This window comes from Tripterygium wilfordii, chromosome 12 (assembly GCF_013401445.1).
Source record: "Tripterygium wilfordii isolate XIE 37 chromosome 12, ASM1340144v1, whole genome shotgun sequence".
In the NCBI taxonomy this organism is placed as follows: domain Eukaryota; kingdom Viridiplantae; phylum Streptophyta; class Magnoliopsida; order Celastrales; family Celastraceae; genus Tripterygium; species Tripterygium wilfordii.
This window is the reverse complement of record NC_052243.1, coordinates 6,196,002-6,223,515: the sequence shown is the minus strand read 5'-3', so window position 1 is coordinate 6,223,515 and position 27,514 is coordinate 6,196,002. Positions and strand designations below refer to the sequence as shown.

At 37.6% G+C, this 27,514-nt stretch overlaps 2 protein-coding genes across 2 annotated transcripts; both read left to right on the top strand.

The window, feature by feature from the left end:
* Positions 1 to 35: 35 nt before the first annotated feature.
* On the top strand, positions 36 to 22,916 carry LOC120011493 (renalase). Its single transcript, XM_038862617.1, has 9 exons — positions 36 to 480; positions 1,573 to 1,842; positions 3,790 to 3,916; positions 4,952 to 5,013; positions 5,128 to 5,358; positions 13,590 to 13,711; positions 21,573 to 21,711; positions 22,142 to 22,319; positions 22,395 to 22,916. Exons 1-8 carry the CDS (start codon positions 115 to 117, stop codon positions 22,283 to 22,285), a joined length of 1,461 nt encoding a protein of 486 aa, XP_038718545.1. The 5' UTR covers positions 36 to 114; the 3' UTR covers positions 22,286 to 22,319; positions 22,395 to 22,916.
* Positions 22,917 to 26,973: 4,057 nt separating this feature from the next.
* LOC120010515 (protein FAR1-RELATED SEQUENCE 5-like) lies at positions 26,974 to 27,465 on the top strand. The gene has a single exon (XM_038861306.1). The coding sequence runs from the start codon at positions 26,974 to 26,976 to the stop codon at positions 27,463 to 27,465; it is 492 nt and encodes a 163-aa protein (XP_038717234.1).
* Positions 27,466 to 27,514: the final 49 nt, after the last annotated feature.

Sequence of the window (27,514 nt, the reverse complement as noted above, 5' to 3'; positions counted from 1 at the left end):
GGACATGTCTAAGTGGCTGTTAGTCTTTTCCGTTGCTGTAGAACATGTGTATTAATCTCTCGTAGTGCGCAGGAGGAGAACCTGGATAGGAGCCAATATTCTCTCTATCAAAACATGACCAACTCAATTCCCTCCATCTCCTCTACCTCTGCTTTCGTTCTCCAGCCCCTCAAAGTCCCAAAACAGCTCTGCATTTTGCGCAGAACTTCTATCATTCACTTAACTTGCACTTCCAAGCCTACACCAAACAGCAGAACCTCCATGAATGGTCCCAGAGCCGCTTCAAGACACCGAAAGAGATCATCGTATGGCTCCTCCAGGAGGTCAATTCTCAAGAAATCGTTCAATCAGGAGCAGGTCACTTTCACTGTACCGGTCTCCCACGAACCACACGTTGCGGTGATAGGTGGCGGCATGTCCGGTCTCGTTTGCGCTTTAGAGTTGGAGAAAAGAGGGGTCCGGTCCACAGTGTTCGACACGGTTGGTTATTCTTTATATGGTTTGCTTTGTATTCGCTCTATTTCTTTTATTCTTATTTTGTGTGATTGTTCTTTTTATGTTTCTATTGAATATTTGATTAAAGAGAGAGAGGTTGAGAGAATTCGAGACCAGAGAAGTAATTAAGATGTTCAATCTTTAAATTTGCATTCATTGTAGATGGAATAAAATTGAAATGAGCCAAAAGCGTTGGTACAGTTTTAAATCTTATGTTGATATTGTTGATTATATGGGTTAATCTTATAATAAATCTGGAGAATTTTGAAATTTGTTTTTTGGTCTAGAAATAAAGAGATATCTCTGAACCCTTGTCGACAGTGTGTCAATATGTTTCTAGTTTTGGATTGTTGCAACTGTGATTGATCAATTTGCAAAGCTGGTACAACTTTCAAAAACTTAAAGGACATTCTGTTTGGAAATTTTGATGTGGTTACATGTTCATTTGTTAAGATTTCGAAGAATATGTTCTTATTATGATTGGTGATGTGCATTAAATCCTTTATAAATTTGAACAAATTTCATTCGGCATCTAACTTGAGTGTATTTGTGCTCTTTTGTTGGTTTTCTGTTTGCCTTTCATTTTGACTTCTCAGTCAACTTTATACTTCAATTGACAAATTGATTGAAACTTGGAAGAATGTAAGAACCAGAGTCAATCTTACTTTAATGTCATATGGTTCCTGTGCCTAGGTTGTCCGCTGCTCTTCTGTTTATGTAGCAGAGGATACAAAAATATGAAGGAACATTCTGAAGTGCATTTAGAAAGAGGTCAAATGCTTGCAGGAAGCTTGTCTTTTATTTTCTTTTCCTAACTTTGTCTTTGCAACCCAAATGGGATTGAAGGAATGATATGGACTTGAATAATAAGACGGATTAAGAAAATCTCAATATTTGCTTTCTTTTCTTCTCTTTTCTTTTCGTTTTTTAAAATTCTATGTTTTGTAGATCAACAATTGAAGCACTGAGAAACAATTGAACTTTAGTTGAAATATTATTTAGGAGGATTTGGTTCAGGTGTTGTGCTCAGAACTTATTATTATTCGTGGAATTTATTGTGATGTCATTTTAATGTAGGGAGTTCATGGTTTGGGAGGAAGAATGGGAACTAGAGTAATTAATCAACAGCCATTGGTGTTTGATCATGCTGCTCAGTTTTTTACTGTGAGTGATCCTCAATTTGCTGAGCTGGTCAGTAGCTGGTTGGCAAAAGGTCTAATTCAAGAATGGCAAGGTACAATTGGAGAGCTTGAGGTGGGTGGTCGATTTGTTCCATTCCCTTCGTCACCTTCAAGGTATGTTGGTGTCAATGGAATGCGCCCCCTTGGTGACTCTTTACTGTCACAGGTGATAGCTTGATCTTACCTTCTCTTTATATTCCCTTTTTCGATTGGATGTTGTGCATCGTGTAAAAAATGGATAGGAAGCATTTTCGAATAAATATAACCTTTTGTTTTCTTTAAAAAAATAAAATTAGGAAAGGGCACCAAAGGGCTATCAAGAAATTACAAGAGAAGGAACCACAAATTGTCTAAAACATCTAGCAAAATGGCATCATTAAAGATAAAGACCCCATTGAACCCTGAAAAGGGTGCTTAACCACCTATCCTTAACAAGACCTAAAGTGTATTATTCTCCTTGAGATTCTCTTGTTCCTTTCTCTAAATGATCCAACAACCTATCTAAGATACTGAGTCAACTATGTTTTCTTTCTTGTCTTTCCTTTGTTTTTTTTCTTTTACCGTTTGATTTGCCATTGAACTTCATGCCTTGAGCTCCTACTTAGTAGTTCCGTCTACCACCAATTCCCTATTCATGATTGTTCGAACCATTTCCGGAATGCTTCGTGAACGCGAGTAATGTGGGGAAGGTTGTGAATTGTGATTGACCGTTTCTCTATCTCTTAGCAGCTTCTCTCTTGCAAAAAAAGAATCTGATGGTTAATGTATGCCCTTGCCTTTGAAAGTTGTCAACATTAATATTTTCTCCCTAGTAGCTTCACATATAAAAGCTAGCTGGACACCTTTGGTTTCCAAAATCTGCTTCTGAGGTAAGGTCCTTGTTGTCTGGAGGTGTAATTGAGCAGAGCTAAGCTTTGCTTTGGCATGCTTAGGCTGAGCTTGAGTAAAACTAATAATTTATTTGAGCCTAGAATGGTCTTCAAAGTATATATGTTTGTAGCCAACCCTTAGATCTCTGAAAATTTCCATGCCCAAAGAACACTCTCTCTCCATTATCCATCACAAAAATAGAGGTGGGATGCCAGTTTTTTTCATCCATAGCCCATAGGATTGTCTACTCTCTTTGCAAACCCACCCATTCTTTAAGATTCTGAATTGCATCAAAGATTTTTCTCCACATATTATCGTCCTACATTGTGCATCTCCAAGGTCACTTCCTTAAAAAAGCCTTACTAACAGTGAGAAATGACTTGACTCGGAGACAGTCCACATCCTTTTTGTTTCTCTATGAAGTCTCACCCAACCTAATGTAATTTTCTTCCCGCTTCTGATCTCTCCAAGAGGAACCTTACGAAAAAACACACATAATAGACTAGTTAACTCGATGTGTGATAAAGATTCGGGCTTTGTTTGTTGCACCATTTTCAGTAGCATGTATGCTACTGCCCAAACAAATTGCCATTTTGTGGCACGTATTTTGATACAATAAAGGGAATAAATGTAGCATTTTATTGTCATTCCAAAATTTTTCTTCAATGGACCATTTCACCACAATTCTACTTTTTTTAACCAAACTATCCTCCCTTTCTTTTGAGTTGCCCAAATTACCCCCACTTCATCTTGATCAAGCTTCTTCTTCAACCACTGGTCTGATGTTGCCGCCCACATCTACACCCAATTCATTCACTATTTTTTATATGTCAAAAAATGAAATATCAAACTGTTAACTTTTTATATGTAAAAAAAGTCAATGTTAATTAGTTATCTTTATTTTCTAAATTGTTGTTATTTATTTATTAATTTTTTGTTGCTTTTTTACAACTAAAATGCATAATACCATTGCACGTAATTTGCCATAGCATATTAAACAGCATATATGCTACCATTTTTTCCCGGCATATCATAGGTGCAGTTTATTGTTAGAAAACTTAAATAAGGCAGTGTCAGAACTTTGATGGTGGGCCTAGTTAAATGCCGGTCAAAGCATGACCAAACATAGGATAAACTACTAAAGAGAAACCCCCCCCCCCCTCCCATGTAAATTTTTTTTTTCTATCTATCATTTCTTTTCCTAGGAGTAAAGTAGTAAACTAATTGTCAACATTTGGTGCAGAATTGTATGGTCAATGTGGTGAGACCTTGTTGGATAAGTACACTAGAACCATTCAACGGCATGTGGCACTTGAGCGAGAATGGAAATCCCCGTGGGCAGTATGATGTGGTTGTAATAGCCCATAATGGTGACCATTTATTTCTACTCATCAATTCACTTATTCCATTAATATTTAGTCATTATATTGTGCTGGTGTTGTGTATTATTCTGCATTTCAGGGCTGGAAAATGGTGTTTTCTTGTTTTAGGAGGGGTGAATGAACTTGTAAAAAGTGAAATAAATCATACTTTCTTGTCATCATGTTTTTAAGGTTTTTTTGTTAGTAAATTGTTGGATTCACTGAGATTTGAATATTATGGTTTGTCTAACAAAACTATGGTAAAAAAGATAAACACTCCTGTGTACTTCTGCAGTTGAGGCAATTCAGGCAGGGTTGGGGAAGGGCAATATGTACGCATCTTTATCCGCATGTAGCACAAATGCCTTTGACCTCTAATCTAAGTCGTGGTGAGGAGATTTCACCAATAGGCTAAGGATTCATCCTTGTCTACCTAAACTATCCCGGATTGACTGGCTTGAATATACTACGATAATTACATTACAAAATTTCTATGTTGTGTAATGTTATATTTTGTCCTTGTTTTGGGATTCATTTTCAAGTTTTCTTTAGCTGTTAAACAAGTATCATACCCACAAACTTATTCTTAACATATAGATCCATTTGTGTAAATTCTCAACAAAATACTACTTTGAATCTACCTTGGGGGTTCAATCTAGTAATCTTTTACCATCATATCATTATTACTCTCTCCTCTCTTTTCCTCTTATAATATCATACTTGAATTTTCTCAACATTTCCACATTGGTGCACTTACATAACTATTTTTTATGGCGATAAATCTTTTAAGATGATTTTGCTTGTTTTTCTTCAATAGTAGTTTCTTCCCTTTTATTCTATCTTTCTCAGTGTTGTCAGGCATGCACTTCAATTATTTAAAAACTTTTATGTTCTTGTAGTTCATCAGTCACCATTGTTTATGACTTGATCGTCAATGCTTTTCATCTTAAGCTTCAGAATCTTAAAAGACAACATTAGTTGTTACTTCTATAACTTTGTTTTGAATCTTTTGATTGTATCGATGATTCTCTTTTGGATTGACAGGAAAATGTGCAAATCGGTTGCTAGCTTCTTCAGGCTTGCCTCTAATTGCGAGACAAATGAAGGTAGAGTTTGATGAGTTACTTTGCATGATGTAATCTGCCAGATTTGGCTTCTTTCCAAATACTAGTCACGTATATTTATTTTGGACTGCTTATACTCTCTTTCAATGATTGTAGAGGCTGGAATTGAGTTCCATATGGGCCCTTCTTGCAGCATTTGAGAATCCCCTTCCTAGCCCTAGTGGCGCGGCAAGTTTTCCTTTTGAAGGAGCCTTTGTTAAGGGAGTTGATTCTCTCTCATGGATGGGAAACAATTCTGTGAAGCTTTTTGGTTCCCAGAAAAATAATCCTCATTGCTGGACCTTCTTTAGTACTGCAGCATATGGAAAACGAAACAAGGTTCCACAGGTCAGTTTTCTAACTGCTTTTCCTTTTCTTTTCTTTTCTAAGCAGCAAAAGATGGTGATTACATTTTATTAGGGCACCTAAGGGGGTCTGACTCAATTAACATGGTTTGTTATCCATAGGCACTTAAATTCTATTGCTTCACAGAACATATTTATCCAACATACAGCACCCATTACACTAATACAGAAACTTTATCAACATCTTTTGTTTAGTCCAAAAGAAGATATTGGCAGTTAGGAAGAAACAATTGCCATACAAAGGGAGGCAGATTGACCTTCACAAAAACCACTTTGACGAGATTACTGTTTTATTACATGTGTATGTTTGTCATAATGGCTTCCATAAGCAAACACTTCTAGTCTTACAAAGAGATTTATTATGAAGCTTAATTGAAGTCATAAGGATCCCAGTTGCTCCAATGGGAGCTTGTGAAAGACCCTGAGCAAAAGGGAGGTTAGCATTAAATGTATTTTGTATCATAATGAATTCTCTATTGGAAAGAGGCTTTGGAGATTGAAGTGTGGAGGCAAGCTTGTGGAGGGAAAATCGTTGCTGCCAAATGTGGTTTCTATCGTAATGGATAGATCTGTAAGACAAGAATGAACCTTCTGAACAACCTCCACTTCGGTCTTAGAAGTAATGGTTGTCACAATTGAGAATCATCTAGAATATGGGATGAGATTGCTGGAGTTAATATGTTAGCTATAATTAAGGTGATTGAGAATCATCTAGAATATGGGATGAGATTGCTAGAGTTAAGGGATGTAATTTGTCATCTATAATTAAGGAATTCTAATCTCCTTAATTATAGATGATCAAATATTGATTGATTCCTAGAAAGCTACATTAGGGGATTAGCCTTATTTAGATTAGATTCAAATTCTGTTGTAGAGAGTATAAATATAACACCTTGTAACCAAGAATATATGAAATACAATTACACCTTTACAATTCAAGTTGGTATTGAAGCCTCTATTCTGTCACATCTCAACCGTCCAAAACAAGCCTTACATTCCCAAACTGATCATTCACAAGCCCTCAATGGCTGACACCAAGAACACATCTGAAAATGCCACTCAATCCACAACCAACAATGGTGATTTCCACAATCTGCCCATGGTCTTCGAGAAACTTAGCTCTCACAACTATGTAAGTTGGTCTCAATCTGTGAAACTCACACTCAGAGGCAGAGGAAAATTTGGGCATTTAGATGGTTCAAAGAAGCAACCAGAGGAAAGTGCTGCTGCCACCAAATGGGAGGAAGAAAACGCACTAGTGACAGCTTGGTTGATCCAGACAATGCATCCTAGCATTGGGAAGAATTATCTCTTCATGGAGAATGCACAAGAGGTTTGGGAGGCGGTGAAGGAAGCCTATTCCAAAATAGGCAATGATGGACAGATGTATGAGATCGAGAATCGTATAAGGGACACCAAGCAAGGTGCCTCAGACGATGTGAACTCCTACTATAGCACTCTTAGAGGCCTATGGTTGGAGTTGGACTACTACCAAAGCATGGAGCTTGGAGCAACAAAAATCCCACCAGCGGTGACTAAAATGCTAGAGAAGGGAAGAACTTTTAAGTTCCTTGCGGGACTTAAGCCTGAATTTGATGCCGTGTGTTCTTTGGCTATTGGGAAAACACCTTTTCCTACTCTTAGCGAGGCTTTCTCTATGGTAAGAAGTGAAGAAAGTAGGAGGAAGGTCATGGCTGGAGAGGAATCTGCAGAGACAGCCATGGCTGCCAAGGTTGATGGAAGAAGACGTGTGAAGGGAAGAGGAAAGGATCCCAAAGCGGATCTTTGGTGTACCCATTGTAGGAAGTCCCGCCATGACATAAACAATTGTTGGGTGTTTGCTAAGATGCAGGCACAAGAAAAGGTAGCAAAAGCTTCAGCAAATGTTGCTGGAATTAAGGTTTCAGATAGAGATGATCTCGGCTTCACTGCTAGGCAGCTCTCTGAAATCAGGAAAATCATGAAGGAAGAAGGTTCAGATGCTGGTACAACTCATTCTGGTATAACTCTCTCAGCCTTAACCTCTATTAGTAATCCTAGAACATGGATTTTAGATTCCGGTGCATCAGAACACATGACAGGAAATTCTAAATTTTTCTATACATATAAACCTTGTTCTGGACTTCATAAAGTAGAGGTGGCTGATGGTAGTTGTTCAGCAGTAGCTGGCAAAGGGTCTATATTGGTTAAGCCAAGTCTAAGAGTTGATTCTGCACGTCATGTTCCTAAACTAGCAGTTAATTTACTCTCAGTTCATAAATTAGCTAAGGATACTAACAAGTTGGTATGTTTTTCTGCTGATGATTGTTTCCTACAGGACCCAGTCACAATGAAGAGGAATGGTCTTGCTAAAGAATCTGGTGGTCTCTATCTCCTAGAACCTGACATCCAAAATGCCCAAGAAATTGTTGGACTACACAGTAACTTGAATAAGTCACAGGAAGAACTCTGGTTGTGGCATAGGAGATTAGGTCATCCCTCTTTTCCAATTCTATGTCGTATGTTTCCTGATCTAACTAGAAGAGTTAGGGCTAGTGATCTTAGCTGTGAATCTTGTGAAATGGCTAAACACCAGCGTGTAACCTATCATTCTAGTGATAATAAAACTTCAATTCCTTTTTCTGTGGTACACTCTGATGTTTGGGGACCATGTCGTGTGTCTAGTAGATCGGGCCATAAATATTTTGTCACCTTCATAGATGAATCCACAAGACATACTTGGCTCTACCTTTTAAGAGATAAATCTGAAGTCTCTAAAACTCTCTATAGCTTTGTTAACATGTTGAAACACTCTTCAATTCAAAAATCAGAATTTTACAAAGCGATCAAGGGGGGGAGTATACTGGATATGAGTTGAAAAAATTCTTCACCTCCAAGGGAATAGTCCATCGTATGTCTTGTGCCTATACACCCTCTCAAAATGGCTTGGCTGAAAGAAAGAATAGGCATTTACTAGAGGTTACCCGGAGCCTTCTATTTACTCAAAATGTTCCAGCTTATCTTTGGGGGGATGCAGTCCTAACAGCTGCTCATATAATCAATTTACTTCCAAGTCGGATGCTGAATTTTGAGTCTCCTCATGATAAGTTAAGTCATCACTTTCCTTCAGTCAAGTTTTCAGTCAATCTACCCCTTAAAACTTTTGGATGTGTCTGTTTTGTACACAACCCCGCAATAGACAGAAGTAAACTAGCTCCCCGAGCCTTCAAATGTGTCTTCTTGGGTTATTCTCTAGTGCATAAGGGCTATAAATGTTACTCTCCCACTCTCAGAAAATTATTTCTTACACGAGACGTCACATTTCATGAGTTTTCACCATTCTACATCACATCTAGTCGTAAGGGGGAGTACCTAGCAGATTCCGACTATCTGTTCTCTTTACTGCAACCAGAGGACATCCTATCAGCACCTTCAATAAGTCCTACTATCTCACCACCCTTGTCCAGCCAAGAAAACCAGTACCAAACACATGCAGAAAACCAGCACCAAACACATGCAGAAAATTTCCTAGAGACAGAACCTTCATCTTTAGGGGGAGAACATACTGATGAACAGTCTTTTATACCAATTTCTCAACCAAATCAGCCACCCATACAATATGTGTACCAAAGAAAAAAAGGACCCACAGAACAGAATGTTGCAGAACCAGTAGAAGGCACCAATTCCGCGCAAGATCACTCCAATTCAAACACTGATTTGGATCCGACAGGTACACAATCTAAGCTACATACTGACTTGGACCTTCCTATAGCTGTCAGAAAGGGAGTAAGGAGTTGCACAAAGCATCCCATGGCTCGATATGTGTCATACCACAAGTTGTCTCCATCACTTAAGGCATTTACTGCACACTTAACAGAGGCCACGCTACCGAGAGATATACATGAAGCACTCAAGGACAGAAAATGGCAGCAAGCTGTTCAAGAAGAATTGGATGCTTTGAATAAAAATCAGACATGGATTCTCACAAGTTTACCTAAAGGAAAGCGGGCTGTAGGTTGCAAATGGGTATTCTCACTCAAATACAAAGCTGATGGAACCTTGGAGAGGTACAAGGCTAGACTTGTTGCAAAGGGATTTACTCAAACACAAGGAATAGATTATTTTGAAACATTTGCACCCGTGGCCAAGCTCAATACCATCAGAATTTTGTTGTCTCTTGCTGTAAACAAGGATTGGAAGCTCTACCAATACGATGTGAAGAATGCTTTTCTGCATGGGAGACTAGAAGAAGAAGTTTACATGGAGGTGCCGCATGGTTTGAAAAACAAGGAGAATGAGAATAAGGTGTGTAGACTGAAGAAAGCTCTCTATGGATTAAAGCAATCACCAAGAGCTTGGTTTGGTAGATTTGCTAGATTTATGCTTCATATTGGCTACCATCAAAGTCAGGGAGACCACACATTGTTTATCAAGCATAACAATAATGGTAAGCTGGTTATCCTAATTGTGTATGTGGATGATATTGTAGTTACAGGTGATGACAAAGATGGTATGGCATATCTTAAGGAGAAAATGGCACGCGAGTTCCAGATTAAAGATTTGGGAACTCTCAAATACTTCTTGGGAATTGAGGTGGCCCAATCCAAGCAAGGTATTTTTATCTCACAACGAAAGTATGTACTTGATTTATTGAAAGAAACAGGATTTTCAGGAGGGAAACCTGTGAATACACCAGTTGAGGTCAACAAGAAGCTTGATTTAAATCAAGATGGAGAAGTAGTGGACAAGGACCGATATCAAAGGCTGGTGGGAAAGCTCATCTATCTAGCCCATACAAGACCAGATATTGCCTTTGCAGTGGGCTTGGTGAGTCAATTTATGCAAGATCCAAGAAAGGAACACATGGAAGCTGTGTACAGAATATTGAAGTATCTGAAATCTTGTCCTGGCAAAGGAGTACTATATTCTAAGCAAGAAAATAGAGAAGTTGAAGCCTACACAGACTCGGATTGGGCTGGATCTGTCATTGATAGGAGGTCCACCACAGGTTATTGTGCATTCCTCTGGGGAAACCTAATCTCGTGGAGAAGTAAAAAACAAAAGGTTGTGTCTCGCTCTAGTGCGGAAGCGGGATTTAGAGCAATGGCAGTAGGGGTTTGTGAATTATTGTGGATCAAAATTATATTGAAAGATTTGAAGATTCCAGTTGAAAGGCCTATGAAGTTATACTGTGACAACAAAGCGGCTATATCCATAGCCCATAATCCAGTGCAACATGATAGGACTAAACACATAGAGATCGACAGGCACTTTATCAAGGAGAAGATAGAATCCAGGGAGATTTGCACCCTACAAAGAAACAGCTTGCGGATATATTGACAAAGGGAATTGACAGCAACTCCTATGGGATAATTCTTGACAAGTTGGGAATGATAAATATCTATTCACCAACTTGAGGGGGAGAATTGAGAATCATCTAGAATATGGGATGAGATTGCTGGAGTTAATATGTTAGCTATAATTAAGGTGATTGAGAATCATCTAGAATATGGGATGAGATTGCTAGAGTTAAGGGATGTAATTTGTCATCTATAATTAAGGAATTCTGATCTCCTTAATTATAGATGATCAAATATTGATTGATTCCTAGAAAGCTACATTAGGGGATTAGCCTTATTTAGATTAGATTCAAATTCTGTTGTAGAGAGTATAAATATAACACCTTGTAACCAAGAATATATGAAATACAATTACACCTTTACAATTCAAGTGTCACCACTCACCACTAGAAGCTTCTGGAGGTGTTGGACTGTGGAAGAGTAAGCCAAAATTAGGGACAGTGGTTTAAGCATGCCTCCCTCACCAAAGGTAAAGGTTCAAGCTGTACCCTACTCATTGCTTTGGTGATGGAAATAGAGCAATAAGAAGCTTCCAAAGGACTAGAAACCAAATTTAATCTCGTGCAGAAAACATGGTTATTAATGCTTTGTACTTTTATAAAGAATGAAGAGCTGATAAATACTTGATTTTTGACATATTAGAAGATTGAGTTTGTAAGTTTTTGAAGGAAGAACAGTCTCGGTGTTTTTTTTTTTCCTTCACGGAAATTTTTTTCATCATTCAAAAGAGAATAAAAAAAAGACTCCGAGAGAGAAATAGCAGAATAGAAGAAATTGTATTGACTGCTCCCTTTTTTTGGGATTTTTGAGGGGTTAAAATTCTTTCCCATATGGATTAGTGAGTCTTGTGTTCCAAATTTGCTTCCATAGAAAGGTTTTCCTGTAGTAGGAAAGAGCGGGTTGTTTTCACTTGGAAAGTTTGTTTGCCCAATCTCCTGTTTTCTCTAGTATTTACTTTTGGCATAACCATTAAATTGTTACTAAATCTAATTTCCCAAGGAAGATGGACGCTTAGGAATCATGTCTATGGTATGCAGTGTGCTTCAATAAAGCTTTATTGGGAAAATGGCTCTGGAAGTTTAACACTTATAAGGATCAGCTATGGAGAAGGGTGATCGTTGCTAAATATCGAGTACACATAAGTGGTTGGATCTCAAATCAAAATAGAGAAGCTTATGACACCAGCCTTTGGATTCATATCAGAAAAAGATGGGAAGAGTGGTCTTTTCTGACTTGCTTCAAGGCTGGTGCAGGTACATCAATTTGTTTCTGGGAGGACCACTTACTGGCCAAACTTCTCTAAAGGTGGCATTTCCTAACCTCTACATCTTGGCTTCTCAAAAGGGAAGCATGATCAATGACCTGGTAAATTTCTCTTGCGCTGGTATTTCATGGAATATAAATTTCTGTAGAGCTTCTCAGAATTGAGAAATGAGCTCTTTCACAAGTTTCTGGAATATCTCATACAACTCAATTATCAATTCAAACCAGGAAGATAAATTTGTTGGGGCCCAACTAAGGATGGTGTTCATAGTGAGCTCTTACTACAAGCAAATCCTCAAGAATAATCGCCAACCACACTGCACCTCAATTCCCATGGCGCTGCATCTGGGAATCTAAAACTCCCGCAAAGGTCGCATTCTTTTGTTGGGAGGTGGTTTTGGGGTAGAATTTTGATGGCAGATAACTTAAGCGAGGCTATCATTTGGGGCACACATGTTGTCTTTGTAATTCTAGAAAGGAATCTATTAACCACCTACTACTGCACTGCCTCTGGTCCAGAAAAGTTTGGTCAGTTGCTTTGAATCTGATAGGTATCAACCGGGTGTCATGCCCCATCATGGAGAAGGAACTTTTAGCTTGGAGCAATGCCCACATAACGAGTAAGAAGAGACAAATCTTTCTGCTGCTTCCTATGTCTATTGTTTAGATGATCTGGAGGGGAGAGGAATTTTAGGATTTTCAACTCGGTAGAGTGTAATTTTAAAAGTTTCATAGACAGCTGGTTTAGTTGCCTTAAACTTTGGTGTACTTCTCTTTTTAACAATGTTCTTGGGGCTATAAGTCTAGCTACTGCGTAATCTCTGGTCTGCACCTGCCTGGTGCCTTAGTAAATTTTTTCTATAAAAAAAAATTGTTCTCACGAAACATGTCCATGAAATCTCCCATGAACACAGCATCAAACCTCCATCCCCATTTTAGTTATAAAAGTGTCACCACCATGGCTTATTTCTCTCTTCATCAAAATATGAAAAACTGGAAATTGGTCTTTCAAGACTCATTGCAATAAGATCAAGGAGCTCTTTGCCTAGTGATAGCCACTTCTTAGAATTTCGAGCAGGTTGAATGTTAGAATCGTTCCCTCATGTTATAAAAACAATATTATTTATCAAAAGAAAAAAAAAAACTCATTGCAATATTTCTCAAAAAATTGTACTATATTTCCTTACCCTGCCACACAAGGGATGTTGCTAACCCAATCATTCTTCTTAGTGAAGTTATAATGTTATTTAAACATTTTCCCCCTTTTTTAATGCCTTAGATTTGGGTTCATTCACAAATAATGTTCTGTATAAATACTCATTTTCAGCTAACTCGAGTTGAACTTGACTAGCACAAATCATGAATTCTTGGACTTTTGCTTAGGTGTTGGGATACGCCAGAAGTTTGGAAGACTTCATAAAGAGGATTTATTCATCTCACTCTAATTTATTGGAAGTGTAAACTTTTATGTGCGTAGTTCTGTACATTTAGTTGGTAATTTAGCTTGAAGTCTCAATCTACTGGTAAATCCCTAAAATATTGCTTGCATATTTTGTCCAATAATGCTGTGGCAATATGATTGGTTTCTTGATTTGTTAAATTTTGAAATCAGGAAAATATCCCAACTGCCACAGCAGAGAAAGTAAAAACAGGCATGCTTGAGGGAGTAGAAGCTGCACTTGGACTACCAAAAGGGTCAATTCCGAGCCCCTTCTATACTCGGGTGCAGTTATGGTAAGTTAGCCTTTCTTTTAGATACTACTGGAAACTTCATTAGCTGCTTGTTCTAATTGTATCACAGTGACATCGTAACTTTGGTATTCTTTTGTTATTGTATTGAATTGGACCTATAATTGAACTTGGAAACCATAGTGAACAAGTGCAGGTGTTTTTTTTTTTTTTTTTATTGGAAAATAAATTTATTCATAAGTCACCAAGCAGGTGCACCAAAGTTACAAGGACGCAATACATATACCCTCAAGAAGATTGTTACAAGAGCACCAAAGCTTTAAATTAGAACAAATACCCTCAGTAAGAACATAAACAGAAGGTTCCGTATTGTCAAAGGTCCTCCTGTTTCTTTCATTCCATAAGCACCAAACAATAGCCATAGGAACCAGCTGCAAATTGTTCTTTTTTTGTGTTAAGGGTGGACAGATTATTCCATGCCTAAGCTCAGCTGTAACACTGCCCTGAGGAGCCTAAACCAGCCAGCCCAACAAAATTACAAAAAAAATTCCATATTTTTCGAGACCAGTTAATGTGCAAACACAAGGCCAAGAAAAACTAGTCCCCAAAGTGAAGATTTGATGAGAAAATATGCTTGTAATAATAACTAACAGTGAAGCAATTGTCTTTAGTAAGCTGCTAACACATTTTGTCGACCACCCTGGTATTAACTCTAAAGTTGTAAATCAAGTCCCCTAGAAGTTTAGCATCCCATACACTTCCCAATCTTGAATATTCCTGATAAAATTGATATTTTAACTATAATTGAAGTTGGATAAGATGATCGAATCCCTGATGGTTGCTTCCTTGTTGGTTGCCAAGTTGTGAATATCAGGGAAGAGCCATTTTAAGAAAAAGTTCGCTATCCGTGGATCCTCCCAAAAGTTAATAGAATCCCCATATCCGACTTTGAAAAAGTGTGAGCAAACCATTCAGACCGACCCTTCATAATGTTAGTTAAAGAGTGAATAGAGAGTAAGGTGAGAAATAGCAGAGGGGAGTTCGAGAAATAGTGTTGTAGAGGTCTTTTTATTATTTATTGTTCTGCTTTGTAAAGGAGAGCAAGTCTCCTTTATATTGCATGAACTACATACTGTTACATCTAACATCATAATTATGGTGCATACTACCATACCACTTGCCATACACTGATATAGAGTGCCATACACTGATACACAACCCACATCTCAGTACACAGCAGAGTAGGAGCCCTCTATACATGCCATACCTTATAAATATATATTCTAACTACTACTCTAACACTCCCGTCAAGCTGGAGCATACAAATTAAACATGCCCAGCTTGACCAACATACGATTGAAAGAAGGGCGAAACAACGGTTTTGTCAAAATATCAACTAATTGTGAGTCTGAGCGGATATAAGGAATGCAAATTATTTTAGGAACCAACAGATCACGAATAAAGTGACAATCCACCTCAATATGCTTAGTATGCTCATGAAACACTGGATTATTAGCAATGAAGGTAGCGGCTTGATTGTCACAATGTATAGCCATAGGGTGAGGAACAGAAATCCCAAAGTCACGTAGAAGGGAAGAAACCCAGAGCATTTCAGATGCAATATGAGCCATAGCTTGATATTCAACCTTAGCGTTGGACCAGGCACAACATATTGTCTTTTACTTCGCCAAGTCACAAGATTAGGACCAATGAAAGTGCAACATCCCGATGTTGATTGTCTATCATCACTACTACCTGCCCAATCAGCATCACTGTATCCAATCAAAGCAAGAGATCCATTCACAATAAGAGAAGAGGAAGGTCGATAAAGAAGTCCACGACCAGGAGCCTTTTTGAGATAACGTAGAATTCGACAAATAGCTTCAAAATGAGGAAAGCGAGGAGCATGCATAAATTTGCTAGCTACTCTAACTGCATAGGTAATGTTAGGTCGGGTTACTGTACGATAGATTAAGTTCCTAACTAATCTCCGATAGCGGCCTATGTTGGGAAAGGGAGCACCAGATTTTCTATCAAGTTTGACAGAAGTATCCATGGGAGTATCAACAGAGCGAGTACCTAAAAGTCCAATTTCAGACAACAAATCAAGAACATATTTCCTCCAGGAAAGAGTAAGTTTTTGTTTAGATCGAGCAATTTCAATTCCAAGAAAATAACGGAGATTGCCTAAATCCTTGGTGTGAAAATGTTTACGCAATGGTCTTTTAAGGATACAATTCCATCAGCATCGTCCCCCGGAGATAATAATATCATCAATATAAACAATCAGAACAATGGTACCACTAGATGATTTCCGAACAAACACAAAGTGATCGGATGTCGACCGTTTAAAACCATAATCAAGCACCACAATGCTGAAGCGATCAAACCATGCTCGTGGAGATTGTTTAAGACCATAAATGGCTCGATGTAGACAACATACAAGTTGCTCTCTTCTAGATATTATATATCCGGGTGGTTGATCCATATAAACTTCTTCGTGAAGAGTTCCATGAAGAAACACATTCTTGATGTCAAGCTAATATAAAGGCCAATTCTTACTAACAGCAACAACAAGAAGAATACGAACAGAATTCAAACGAGCCACTGGAGAGAAGGTTTACAAGTAATCAACACCATAAGTTTGGGTATATCCTTTTGCTACAAGTCCCGCCTTCAAATGCTCAATAGAACCATTAGGGTGATATTTAACAGTATAGACCCAATGACATCCCATTGTTTGTTTTCCTGGCGGAAGAGAAGTAAGCTTCCAAGTCTGATTTTCATGAAGTGCTCGCATCTCTTCATCCATAGCATGCTTCCAACCAGGAGAAGTAAGAGCCTTTACATGAGATTTTGGAATAGACACAGAAGACAAAGTGGAAACAAAGGAATGCAAACATGGAGATATACGATGATATGAGACAAATTTAGCAATAGGATGTTGTGTACAAGTACGCTTACCACGACGTAAAGCAATGGGCAAATCATCAGAAGGAATAGAGTTTGGATTAATAAGAATCTCACCAGTTGTTGGAGAGTCTGCAGATGTATTTGGAGAATCACCAGGAGAAGTTGGATTGAGATTATCAGTAAGTGCAGGATCTTTAGACGGGGAAGAGGAAAGGTTCGGGCCATAAGAAACAACGCGTGATCCTATGATCACTGATATACTCGCAATGGAGGAGAACTAGTTCCACTAGATCTAGATATAGATAATGATATTAGAGATGGAAGGACAAGACTTTTATCAGAAGCAGAGATGTGAGGAACTGGTATGGACTCCCCCTCACTTCGAGCAAGGATATCCGAAGATAATGTTTTTCCTGTATCAGAGAAATAAGGAGTGGACTCAAAGAAGGTAACATCAGCACTTACAAAATATCAACGAGAAGAAGGATAATAACAACAATATCCTTTCTGTGTAAGGGAGTAACCAAGAAAAACACACTTTCGAGCACGGGGAGATAACTTATCGAGACCATGATCAAGGATATGAATAAATGCAACACAACCAAAAACTCGTGGAGTCAGAGGAAAGGGGTTACGTCCCGGATATAACAAGGAGAAAGATGATTGTTTATTCAAGACTATAGAAGGTATTCGATTCATCATATGACACGCAGTGAAGACCGCATTTCCCCATAAATGATGAGGGACATGCATATTAAATAGTAAAGTACAATCTATATCCAATAAATGATGATGCTTACGCTCAACAACACCATTTTGTTGAGAAGTATAAGCACAACTAGTTTGATGAATAATGCCACGAGTTTGACAAAAGGTTTGCACAACAGATTGTGTATACTCTAGAGTATTATCAGAATGAAGAATTTTAAGCCTTTTATCAAACTAAGTGACCATTTCGTTATAAAAACAAGGCAACACACCTGGTACCTCTGATCGGTGTTTTTACAAAAATAACCATGTCATATGAAAATAGTCATCAACAAAAATCACAAAATACTGATGGCCATTAATAGTAGGAGTTTGAGCATGTCCCTATATATCAGTGTGAACAAGATTGAAAGGTTCCGTTTGATGACTAAAACTTCGACTTGGAAAAGAACTACGATGATGTTTGCCAAGTTGACACGACTCACATTCTAGATTAGACACATGACTCAAACAATGGCTAATTTGAGCCTAGCGAAAGTGGATGACTTAGACGGAGATGCCAATGAAGAGGAGAAATGATAGCATTCAATGCTAAAGAAGAAGTAGAGAAGCTATTATGATCCAGGTAGTATAAACCATTTCTCTCATGTCCCTAACCATTCGTCTCCTTGGTCTTGAGATCTTGAAAAACACAACCCGAAGGGAAAAATGTTACAGAGCAACAGTTGGTTGATGGATAATAAGCTAAATGGAAACTTGGGTATATAAAGAGAATGGGGTAATGAAAGAGATGGTAGAGGATGAAGATTGCCTTTACTACCTACGGAGCAAGTAGAACCATCGACTAAAGTAACATTGATGTTGAACAGATTTCAAATTAGTAAATGAGGACAAATTACCAGACATGTGTAAGTTGGCTCCTGAATCAAGAACCCAAGGGAAAGATGGTGTTGCAACACACGTAACATTACCTGGGTTGACGAATGTAGCAGTAGTAGTAATATATGGAAAGCAAATTACTAATATGGGAACTAAGATCATCATGGAAGCATGAGATGAATGTGAAGTTTTCATACTAATTTCCATGTAGAAACTCACTGACAGTGTGAGCACATCAAAACAACAACTTCAAATGACAATGTTTCTCAAGTTTCGATACAGATAATCAATTGGAGGAGACAAGACATAAAGTATAACAACCAGCTCTCACAATGCAGATTTTTTTTCATTAGCAAGAGTTGCACAGTAGAAGGTGTACCAAACAAAGTGGAACCAGAAATTCATGTTGAAGAATTTTCCATTGTGCTACAACAGAACCATAACTTGCTATAGAGCATAGCTAGGAGCAAGGTCTGAGCAAATACTTAGAATACCCAAAGGGTGATAGCATTAGGAAGAGATTGGAAGTTGCCGTGGTTGAAGATGCCCCAAAGATAGATGAATCATACCAATTTCAGAGTAGTGCCATGCTAAGATGAACTAGAAAATGCAGACAATCATTCTGTCGCAACAAAAAAATAAAAATAGTGTCGGAACGTGCAGTTGGTGGCTCGAGGACCTCACGCGCAAGAGGTCGAGTAGCGAGTGGCGGCGGGTGTGGTGGAGTCACTCAACTCTGCCACATGGGTTTTGTTCGTCAGCGACCAGCAAGTTCTGTTGGTGGAGGTGGCTGAACAGGTTGCTCCGATACCAAGTTAGAGTGAATAGAGAGCAAGGTGAGAAATGGCAGAGGGGAGTTTGAGAAATAGTGGTACAAAAGTCTTTTTATTATTTATTGTTATACTTTGTGAAGTGGAACAAGTCTCCTTTATACAGCATGAACTACATACTGTGACAACTAACATCATAATTATGATGTAGACTAACATACCACTTGCCATACACTGATACACAATACCATACATTGAAACATAGCCGACATCTTAATACACAGCAGACTATGAGTCCTCTATACATGCCATACCTCATAAATATACATTCTAACTACTATTCTAACAATGTTCTTCCAAAGCCCAGTATCATGAGAGCCGCTTGGCATATTAGTGATCCATCCCATCCCCTACTACTAAAGAGGCCATATCTGAAGCCGTTGACTTGCCTCCATAATTGGCTTACATAACTTCCATACCTACTTTCCCAGCAATGTTTTATTTAGAGCAGTTATAGAGAGAATTCCCAGGCCTCCATTGTCTTTAGGAAGTTTAATAGAGTCCCACTTGATCAGGTGAAATCTTCTATGATCTATGGTATCTCCCCAAATGAATGTGCATTGAATATCCTCAATTCTTTTCACCACTATTATCAAATTTGGCCCTCCATAATGTTTTAATAGGCTTGGAGGTATTTTTCAAAGACTCTTTGGACTGTCCAACTTTATTGGCCCATTCTGAGGTTAGATTTGAATTTTGAATTTGAATCCCATCGTACACCATGACAGCTTTACTTTTACCCTTGTCAGCGACTTTTCCTGTGGGATCAGAGCCACCGACCCACCGCCCTCTTTTCCAATTATAGAAGGCTCTTTTTCCGGCATGGTGTTTGTGCTTTTCAACGCTGGCCTGAGGTCTTCGTTTTGTCAACAGTGTCCACAACTTGGACAACACACGTTCTGAGGCTCATCTGTCAAAGTTTTATCAGTTCTTTGGACCACCATCAAAATAGAGGAAGCCAAATAAAAATTTAATCTTCCATTTTCTTCCATCCTCATTCCTTTAGGACTTCAGGGATGAGGATCTTCCAGGTCCTTTTACCAACAATTTCCTCAATGGACCACAACTTAGCCCTTTGGTTTGATTGAGACAAAAAAAAAAAAATCATTTTCGGCGATATATGACACCGGAACCAAGGAGAATTGGGCCTTTTCTGATGAAACTTCCTCATGCAGTTGCAGAGCCACTGAGTGGTAGTCTGATCCATGGTTATAGAAGAGCTTCGACCTTTAGATCTCTCGGTTGTCCGAAGCCAATCTCTCAATCTTACCTGAATCCTCAAATTGAAGGATTTGCTGTCCACAAAAACAAGTCTCTTTGCTGGCCATCGATTGCTCCTTGGCATATGTCCAGGCCGATTATCAATCTTCAATTTATGGACTTTTGAAGCCCCCCTCATCCACGTTGACATGATGGGGGAAGAGGGACGACCACCCCTTGTTGGATTAGGGCTGGGTTAGTGGTGACGGCATTTGTGGAGGTTGCGATTGTTGCTGTGGTGGGAGTGGTGGTGGTGGTGGTGGTGGTGGTGAGGGCTGTTGGGGTGAAGGCAGTGGTGTTGGTGGTTGTTGTGGTGTTGGTGGTTGTTGTGGTGGTAGGGAAGGTGGTGGTGAAGGCTGTTGAGATGTTGACAGTGGTATTTGTAGTTGAGGATGAGCCAAGGTACGGTGGTAGATGCAACGTTCATGTAGTGGTTGATGGTAAAGTGATGGATATTGGAAGGTGGGGTAGGGAAGTTGATGTCCGTAGTAATTAGTAAGGATGCTATGGATAGGTTGACAGAGGCTGCAGAGGAAAAGGATAAGAGTTTGGTGGAGGTGGTGGAGGTTGTGGGGGGGTAATGTCCACTCATTCTAAGCATTTAATCATGAAGGTGAAGAAATGGTGGAGGATGCTGAATGTCCCGCTTCTTATATCAAAATTTAATAAAAGTGCTGGTCGTTATATTGTTTTATGAGTAATCAAATGTTATGGTTGGTACTAGAATTATCGCTGATAGTTCTTAGCATCATGCTACTAATGAGGAGCTTAATTTTCTTTGTATCATTATGGAACTGTCATGGTATATCATTGTATACCTTATTTGTCTGTAGCTTGGTGCTTTCTTTATCATCTGCTTATCCTTTTTCATTAATATAATTCAGCACAATGATGTAGGCTGATTTGTAAAGAATCAATTTTTATGCCGGTAGTTTCGGTCGAGCATGAATTTTAGCCACATCTACGTTGTCAGACGTGGTGTGGACATCCTTGAAATAAAATTTTAAACGATATGAGTTACTCAACTAAATGCGTAAGGTTGGGCAAGTGTTTTCCTTTAGTTGTATGAAGTACTAGATGTACTCTCCTCTCTCTTGACTTTCTTTGCAATTCTAATCGATGTGCTTGAAGTGAGTCAAAAGCATGAATTATTTACCCTCTTTGGGAAGGCAAACCCCTGGCTCTCTTTCAATAGAGGTTTCATGTCCTCCACAGAAAATGTTAAGTGTAAAAAATTCAGATGTTTGTGCACATTTGAACTACTTGTAACTTTTTAAGCATTCCGATTGATGTTTCCTTTACTGTGGAACATGTAGGGGCGCCGCTCTTCCGACAAACACCCCTGGTATCCCATGCATTTTTGATCCTTATGGAAGGGCAGGTATATGTGGTGATTGGCTGTTAGGATCAAACATAGAGTCGGCAGCCTTAAGCGGAATGGCGCTTGGTAATCATGTAAGTGCCTATATAATTTCAATTTTTACCTGTTAGTTTGTGTGTATATATGTACCAGAATGCCATCGTCTTTCAGCTATACTCATTCGAATTTGCAAATGGTGAAAAAGAGTATGTCTAGGGGATCAGTAAACCCACCAAGAATGAGATTTTAAGAAGGGGGAGGGGGTTGTTGGAGGAAGTCCAAGTGATGGTTGAATAAAAGTAATAAGGAATACCCACATTCACACACAAGAATCACTGCCAAGTCTAGTTTCAATTGTGACTGAGTGTCAAAAAGAGTATTCATGTACAATTTTAATTTTGTGATCAAGGCTTCATGTTGAATATATGAAATCCACATGGGGTCTTCTGGATTATTATATTTGCAATACATATTATTTTTTTTATCAACATAAAAGCTACTCTGTTGAAATTAGACATGATCCAGATTGCAGACTATTTGCAAAGTGGTGGACTTTGTCCTGAGGAGTTTGCCGTTGGATTACACAATGAATTTCATCCAGTTGGAGGACATGACATTGGGTTGACAGTACCTGCGAATGAGCTTCCAGCACTTCAATTAACTCCTTGAATTCAAATCATACCTCAGAGGATTCACGTTCTTTGTAAGTACACTTGCATTGGTATCACTATGTTGCATTGGTGGATTTTCATGTTTGGTGTTCTTGTGCATTTGCTAGCATGATTAGGTGGCATAATTTGTGTAGAAGTGTTCCTCCTATTTCACGCTTGCTGGGAAGCTACCAAATGCTGTGATTTGACCAGTAAAGAGGCGCAAATGGCATTCCAACTCACAAAACTCTTGCATAGGTATATTCTTAGGCCCTGCGCAATGCCGACAAGCGGGGTACCAGTTTTCAGGGTTTCCTTGAAACAAAATTTTAAGAACATGAGCCTCTTAGTTGCGTGCATATTGGTCGATCTCGACATGAATGAACCCATGCAAAAGATGGAAGTGGATGAAGATGAATGATGTTTACTGATCTTCAATGACGAAATTGTAATTGATGCTTGTTGGTCCTCATTTGTATGGATCAGCAGATACTTGTTATTTTTTTGATAAATTAATATTAATTTTATTAGTCGTTGTTTTTTTAAATGTTTAGGAGGATTCAAACTTTCGTTAGACATTGTAAGTAATGACTTTACCAGGCCAATAGGTTGTTTCTTACTTGTTTGTTATTTGAAAGCTTATTTAGTTCCTCGGTTTTCTTCCCTCTGTTTTTCAGATCCATTGACATATGTATCCTTCCTTGATGCTAAGCACTAGCAAACAATCACTCCACACGAAATTTTCCGTTTAGAAATTTTTGGAAAAGCTAATCATAGGTTTTTTCCTCCATCAGAACAAAACAGGGCCGTTGTGCTCATCATCAGAAGAATTAGGCCAAAAATACTTGTTTTGTTCTCCCATCTCTCTCGCTCTCAGGCTTTTGATGTTTGTTTCTCAAATATGGATGGATAATCAATGCTTATTCATGGAGAAAGATGTGCAAGTGAGGTTGTTTTGATATTTGGCGTTTTCCTAATTATGGGTTGACAATTTTGACATTAACATATATTGTAGCATATATTGTAAATAATAAATGGTAATAGATATGGTGATTAAAATACTGATGGATGTTTGGTTATACTTTTGTTAGTTTTAGCATATATAGGGTTAAAATTGTTGCGTAAATTACATACAGGGGTATTATGCATTTAAATTGTAACTAATTCAATTAAATAGCAAAATATATTATAAACAATTTCTCATAGTAATAATAACATTATTAAATAAATTAAATAATATCAATTAATAAATTAAAACATTTTGAAGTTGGTTCGGAAATTTGGAAATTATTTATGAGAATCCAAAATAATGACTTTTTATTAGTAATCTAAACAAATTGACTTCTTGTTGAATAATTCAAAGCTAAAATCCCAAAAATACAAATACGGAGAAACATAAAAGTTGTCATAATTGAGGGTAATTTTGTAATATGCCACCAAAATGGTTTTGAAATTATCGAAATTCAGACCATTTCAAAATGGTCATATTATTTCAATGAAATTGTCTCGATATATGCGTCACAAAATGACCGTTTGTTTGAACTTAACAATATATGGTAGAATAACCATAAATTGTTGTCCAAACAGGCCCTATGTAATTTTTTTTTTAATTTTGTTTATTCAACTTTTTTGGAGATTTTAATATGGTAACTAACCATTTGTTTTTGTATAGGCGAAAATAGTGTTTTAAAATACCGGTTGGACAGGTCGATCAATCGGAAACTAAAGGGATCACTAGTACGATTTAATAAAATATCAGTCTAGTTAAATGCCAATTCGACTAGCCAGTTCTCAATATGAATACTGGTTGTCGGTTTAAAAAAATCAAAAATGAGAACTTTTCAATAAAAAAACAAAATATGATAATAAATGAGTAAAAAAATTAAAAGAGTAAAAGTTGAATCTAATTGAGATTTAAATGGTTATGTTGGACTTGGACTTTATAATTTATATGGTTATGTTGAACTTTCTTATAAGGATATTTGTTAATTTGAGATTGAGTTTGATAATATTTTGTTTAATTTGAAAGTAGTAATGCTAAGTAGTCCATATAGTGATAGCCCATGAGAGTTCAAATCTCTTAAAAGAAATTTTAAAACGTCTTAACTCTCAAAATACATGTTAGAATTTAAAAAAAAATTACATATTCATAATCAATGCATAAAGTTCTTTCTAACAATATCCATTATCGATGAGTTTTATCGATAAAATCTTAATTCCATTGTTTTTTTAATAGAATTTCAAATTTAAAAAACAATGAATTCAGAACTAAAACAATAAATTCTAGACGATGCTTTTAAAAAACAATAAAATCTATATTAAAACAATAATTTTTGGACAATGAATAAACATGCTGGACTCCCATGGGCTACCAAACTGATGAGTTACATGTCATTTTCGATTTGAAATTGAAACTGTTATTATTGTGTTTATTATTTTATTTGGATAGATTATAATTTTTAGTATTTTTCTAATAATTTATAGATTTTTATAATTTATTATGAATTTCAAAAATTTTAATTAATTAAATCAAACCAATCGGCCTATTGAACCGATTGACCGATTGTCAATAGCCTAACCAATACGATTAAAATCTGGTATTTATAACATTGGTCAAAAGTCTAAACTCCATTTTTTCAAAGGTAATTGCTAAATACACACACGTTTTACTTAGTACACACAGTGATTAGACAATGATTAGACATAAGCATGCCTGTCATCCCCTCCCTTCTCAGTCAATGTAAAAACAATGTGCATTTACTTAGTACACATAGTGATTAGAACTACCGTTTTTTTTGGGGTCGTTCTAAATGCCCATTGTTTTTACTTTGTACACACATTGTTAAATGTGTTGATTTGACACTCTATTATGTCTCTCTGTCCATCATATCATCGTGAAATTTTTTTATATAAATCTATAGCATTGAAATCGATGATTAGACACAAGCATGCCTGCCATCCCCTCCCTTCTCAGTCAAAAACTGCGGCTCATTCGTGTGACCCCACCTCACCCAGACCAACTAATTACCCCACACAGACTCAAACAATGATGACAAGCAATTGTAATGAAAATGCAAATACAAGGAAAACTAAACAATGATGACTCTCTCGCTCACACCGCCTGTGAGACGGACCCCCCCCCTCATCATACATCCATGCTCCAACTCTATATGTCTATGTCCATAGTCTCTACTACCTCTCTCTCTGTCTCTCTTAGCTTACTCCACGCCATTATAAGGGATGCTAGTGTTTCTACAATGGCAATATCTTTCCTCAAAGTTATTCATCCTCTCTTTGATCCCAGAAAAAAAAAAAAAAAAAGTTGCTTGTGCACAAAGTATTTGTTTATTTTTCTCTTTTATCTCTAAGAGATGATGAAGAGGAGATACTAGCAAAATGGGCTATAATGGCTTGGAGTACATTTGTCAGTCGAGCCATCTACGTAGGTATGTTTGTTTTTTTTTTTATTTAATTTTTTTTATCGTTTGACATGAATCATGAAATTAATATAGCACACTAGATATTTATATTAATTTATTGTAAGCAAAATATAATTAAGTTTCCATTGTTCAGCAGCTATGGTTTCTCAAGCACCGCCTTGTTTGATAGGACGGACAGAGTGCTCAATCCGTAGCTTGGTCCAGTGTTTGTCCAGTGTTCTAAGGAAGTGAGTCCCTCTTTTAAGTTATTCTAGTTACCATCTTATCAGTCTTCGAAGAAAAGCAAGGGTTCAAGCCATTCACTACGTAGCCCCTCTAAAACCATTACCTATCCCGTCCAAAACAACATATACCTCAACAGCAGAAGAAGGAAGTCACCCTCAATGCCCTTCATCTGATCATCTTACTTTCCTAATCAATAAGAGCAATCGGGCTTAAGAGAGGTGGGATAAGTAGGACTCACCAATGTGAATGGACACCACATAATAGATTTCGAGAAATCCATGCCCCACAACTAAATAAGCCCACCGGTAACTCCAGAGAGGAATATAGGTGCTTGCTCTTCAGTCTATCAAAAAATATATTTAGTTAACATTTGATTAACTACACTCACCCGACCTCCGGACTTAATTTTTATTGTTGCAGATATGGACCATTTGGAAGAAATGAGAGCTTCGGCCGAAGATTTACGATTGTCAAGTAGTAGTTCTAGTGATAAGGTAAATATAGATACTGAAGAAATTGCTTATTTGTGATACAAAATATTTTGATTAATTACAGATATTCAAGTAAATTTTTTTGTTGACAGGATTATACTATCAGAAATGAAATGAAAAAAGAAGAACTTGTGAATGATTGTGAAGAAAAAATTGAAGTTGACGTTACAAATTCATTTTTAACCGAGACGGTATAACAACTAGGGAAATAATATGTCATCTATTTTGAACATTTTTTGCAAACTTGTTTAACTTTATAACAGTTATAAATTTTTTTAGGTGTTCGATTCACGTCAATCGTTGATTGATTGGGTTCAAGAAACAGGGCGTAATTTGGGATACATCATCGTTACAAGAAGCTCATCGAGCTCATCATTATTGTTGCAATGCGAGCGTAGTGGCACGTACAGAAGGAGGAGAACCTCAACGAAGTCAACAGGCACAAAAAAGCTTGATTGTCTTTCAAACTTAAAGGGGTGAAACTACGTGGAGCTGATGATTGGATGGTAAAAGTGTCATGTGGAATGCACAATCATGCCACTGCATCATATATGGAGGGGCATCCGTACGTTGGTCGCCTTTTTGACTTTGAATTTGAGATAATGGTCGATATGTCTAGCGATCGTGTCAAGCCACGAGACATCTTGGCATCGTTGAAGAAACGAGATGCAAAAAATGCCTCCACTATTAAAACAATATACAATGCACGACAGAAATTCCGAACTTCTGAAAAAGCCGGTAAATCCCACATTCAGTCTCTAATGTCATTCCTACATGAGCACATGTACCTTTTCTATTATCGAACTAATGATATAACCAACGAGCTCCAGGATTTATTCTTTGCTCATCCAGACTCGTTAGAAATACTACGTGCATTCCCACATGTTTTATTAATGGACGCAACATACAAGACGAATAGGTTCAGGATGCCTCTTCTTGAGATTGTTGGGGTGACTCCAACAAATATGACATATTGCATAGCATTCGTGCTCTTGAATTCTGAGAAGGAGTACAATTATACATGGGCTTTAAGGTGTTTGTAGTCAACAATAGAGGAAAGCATTGCCCTAAGAGTTATTGTCACCGATAGAG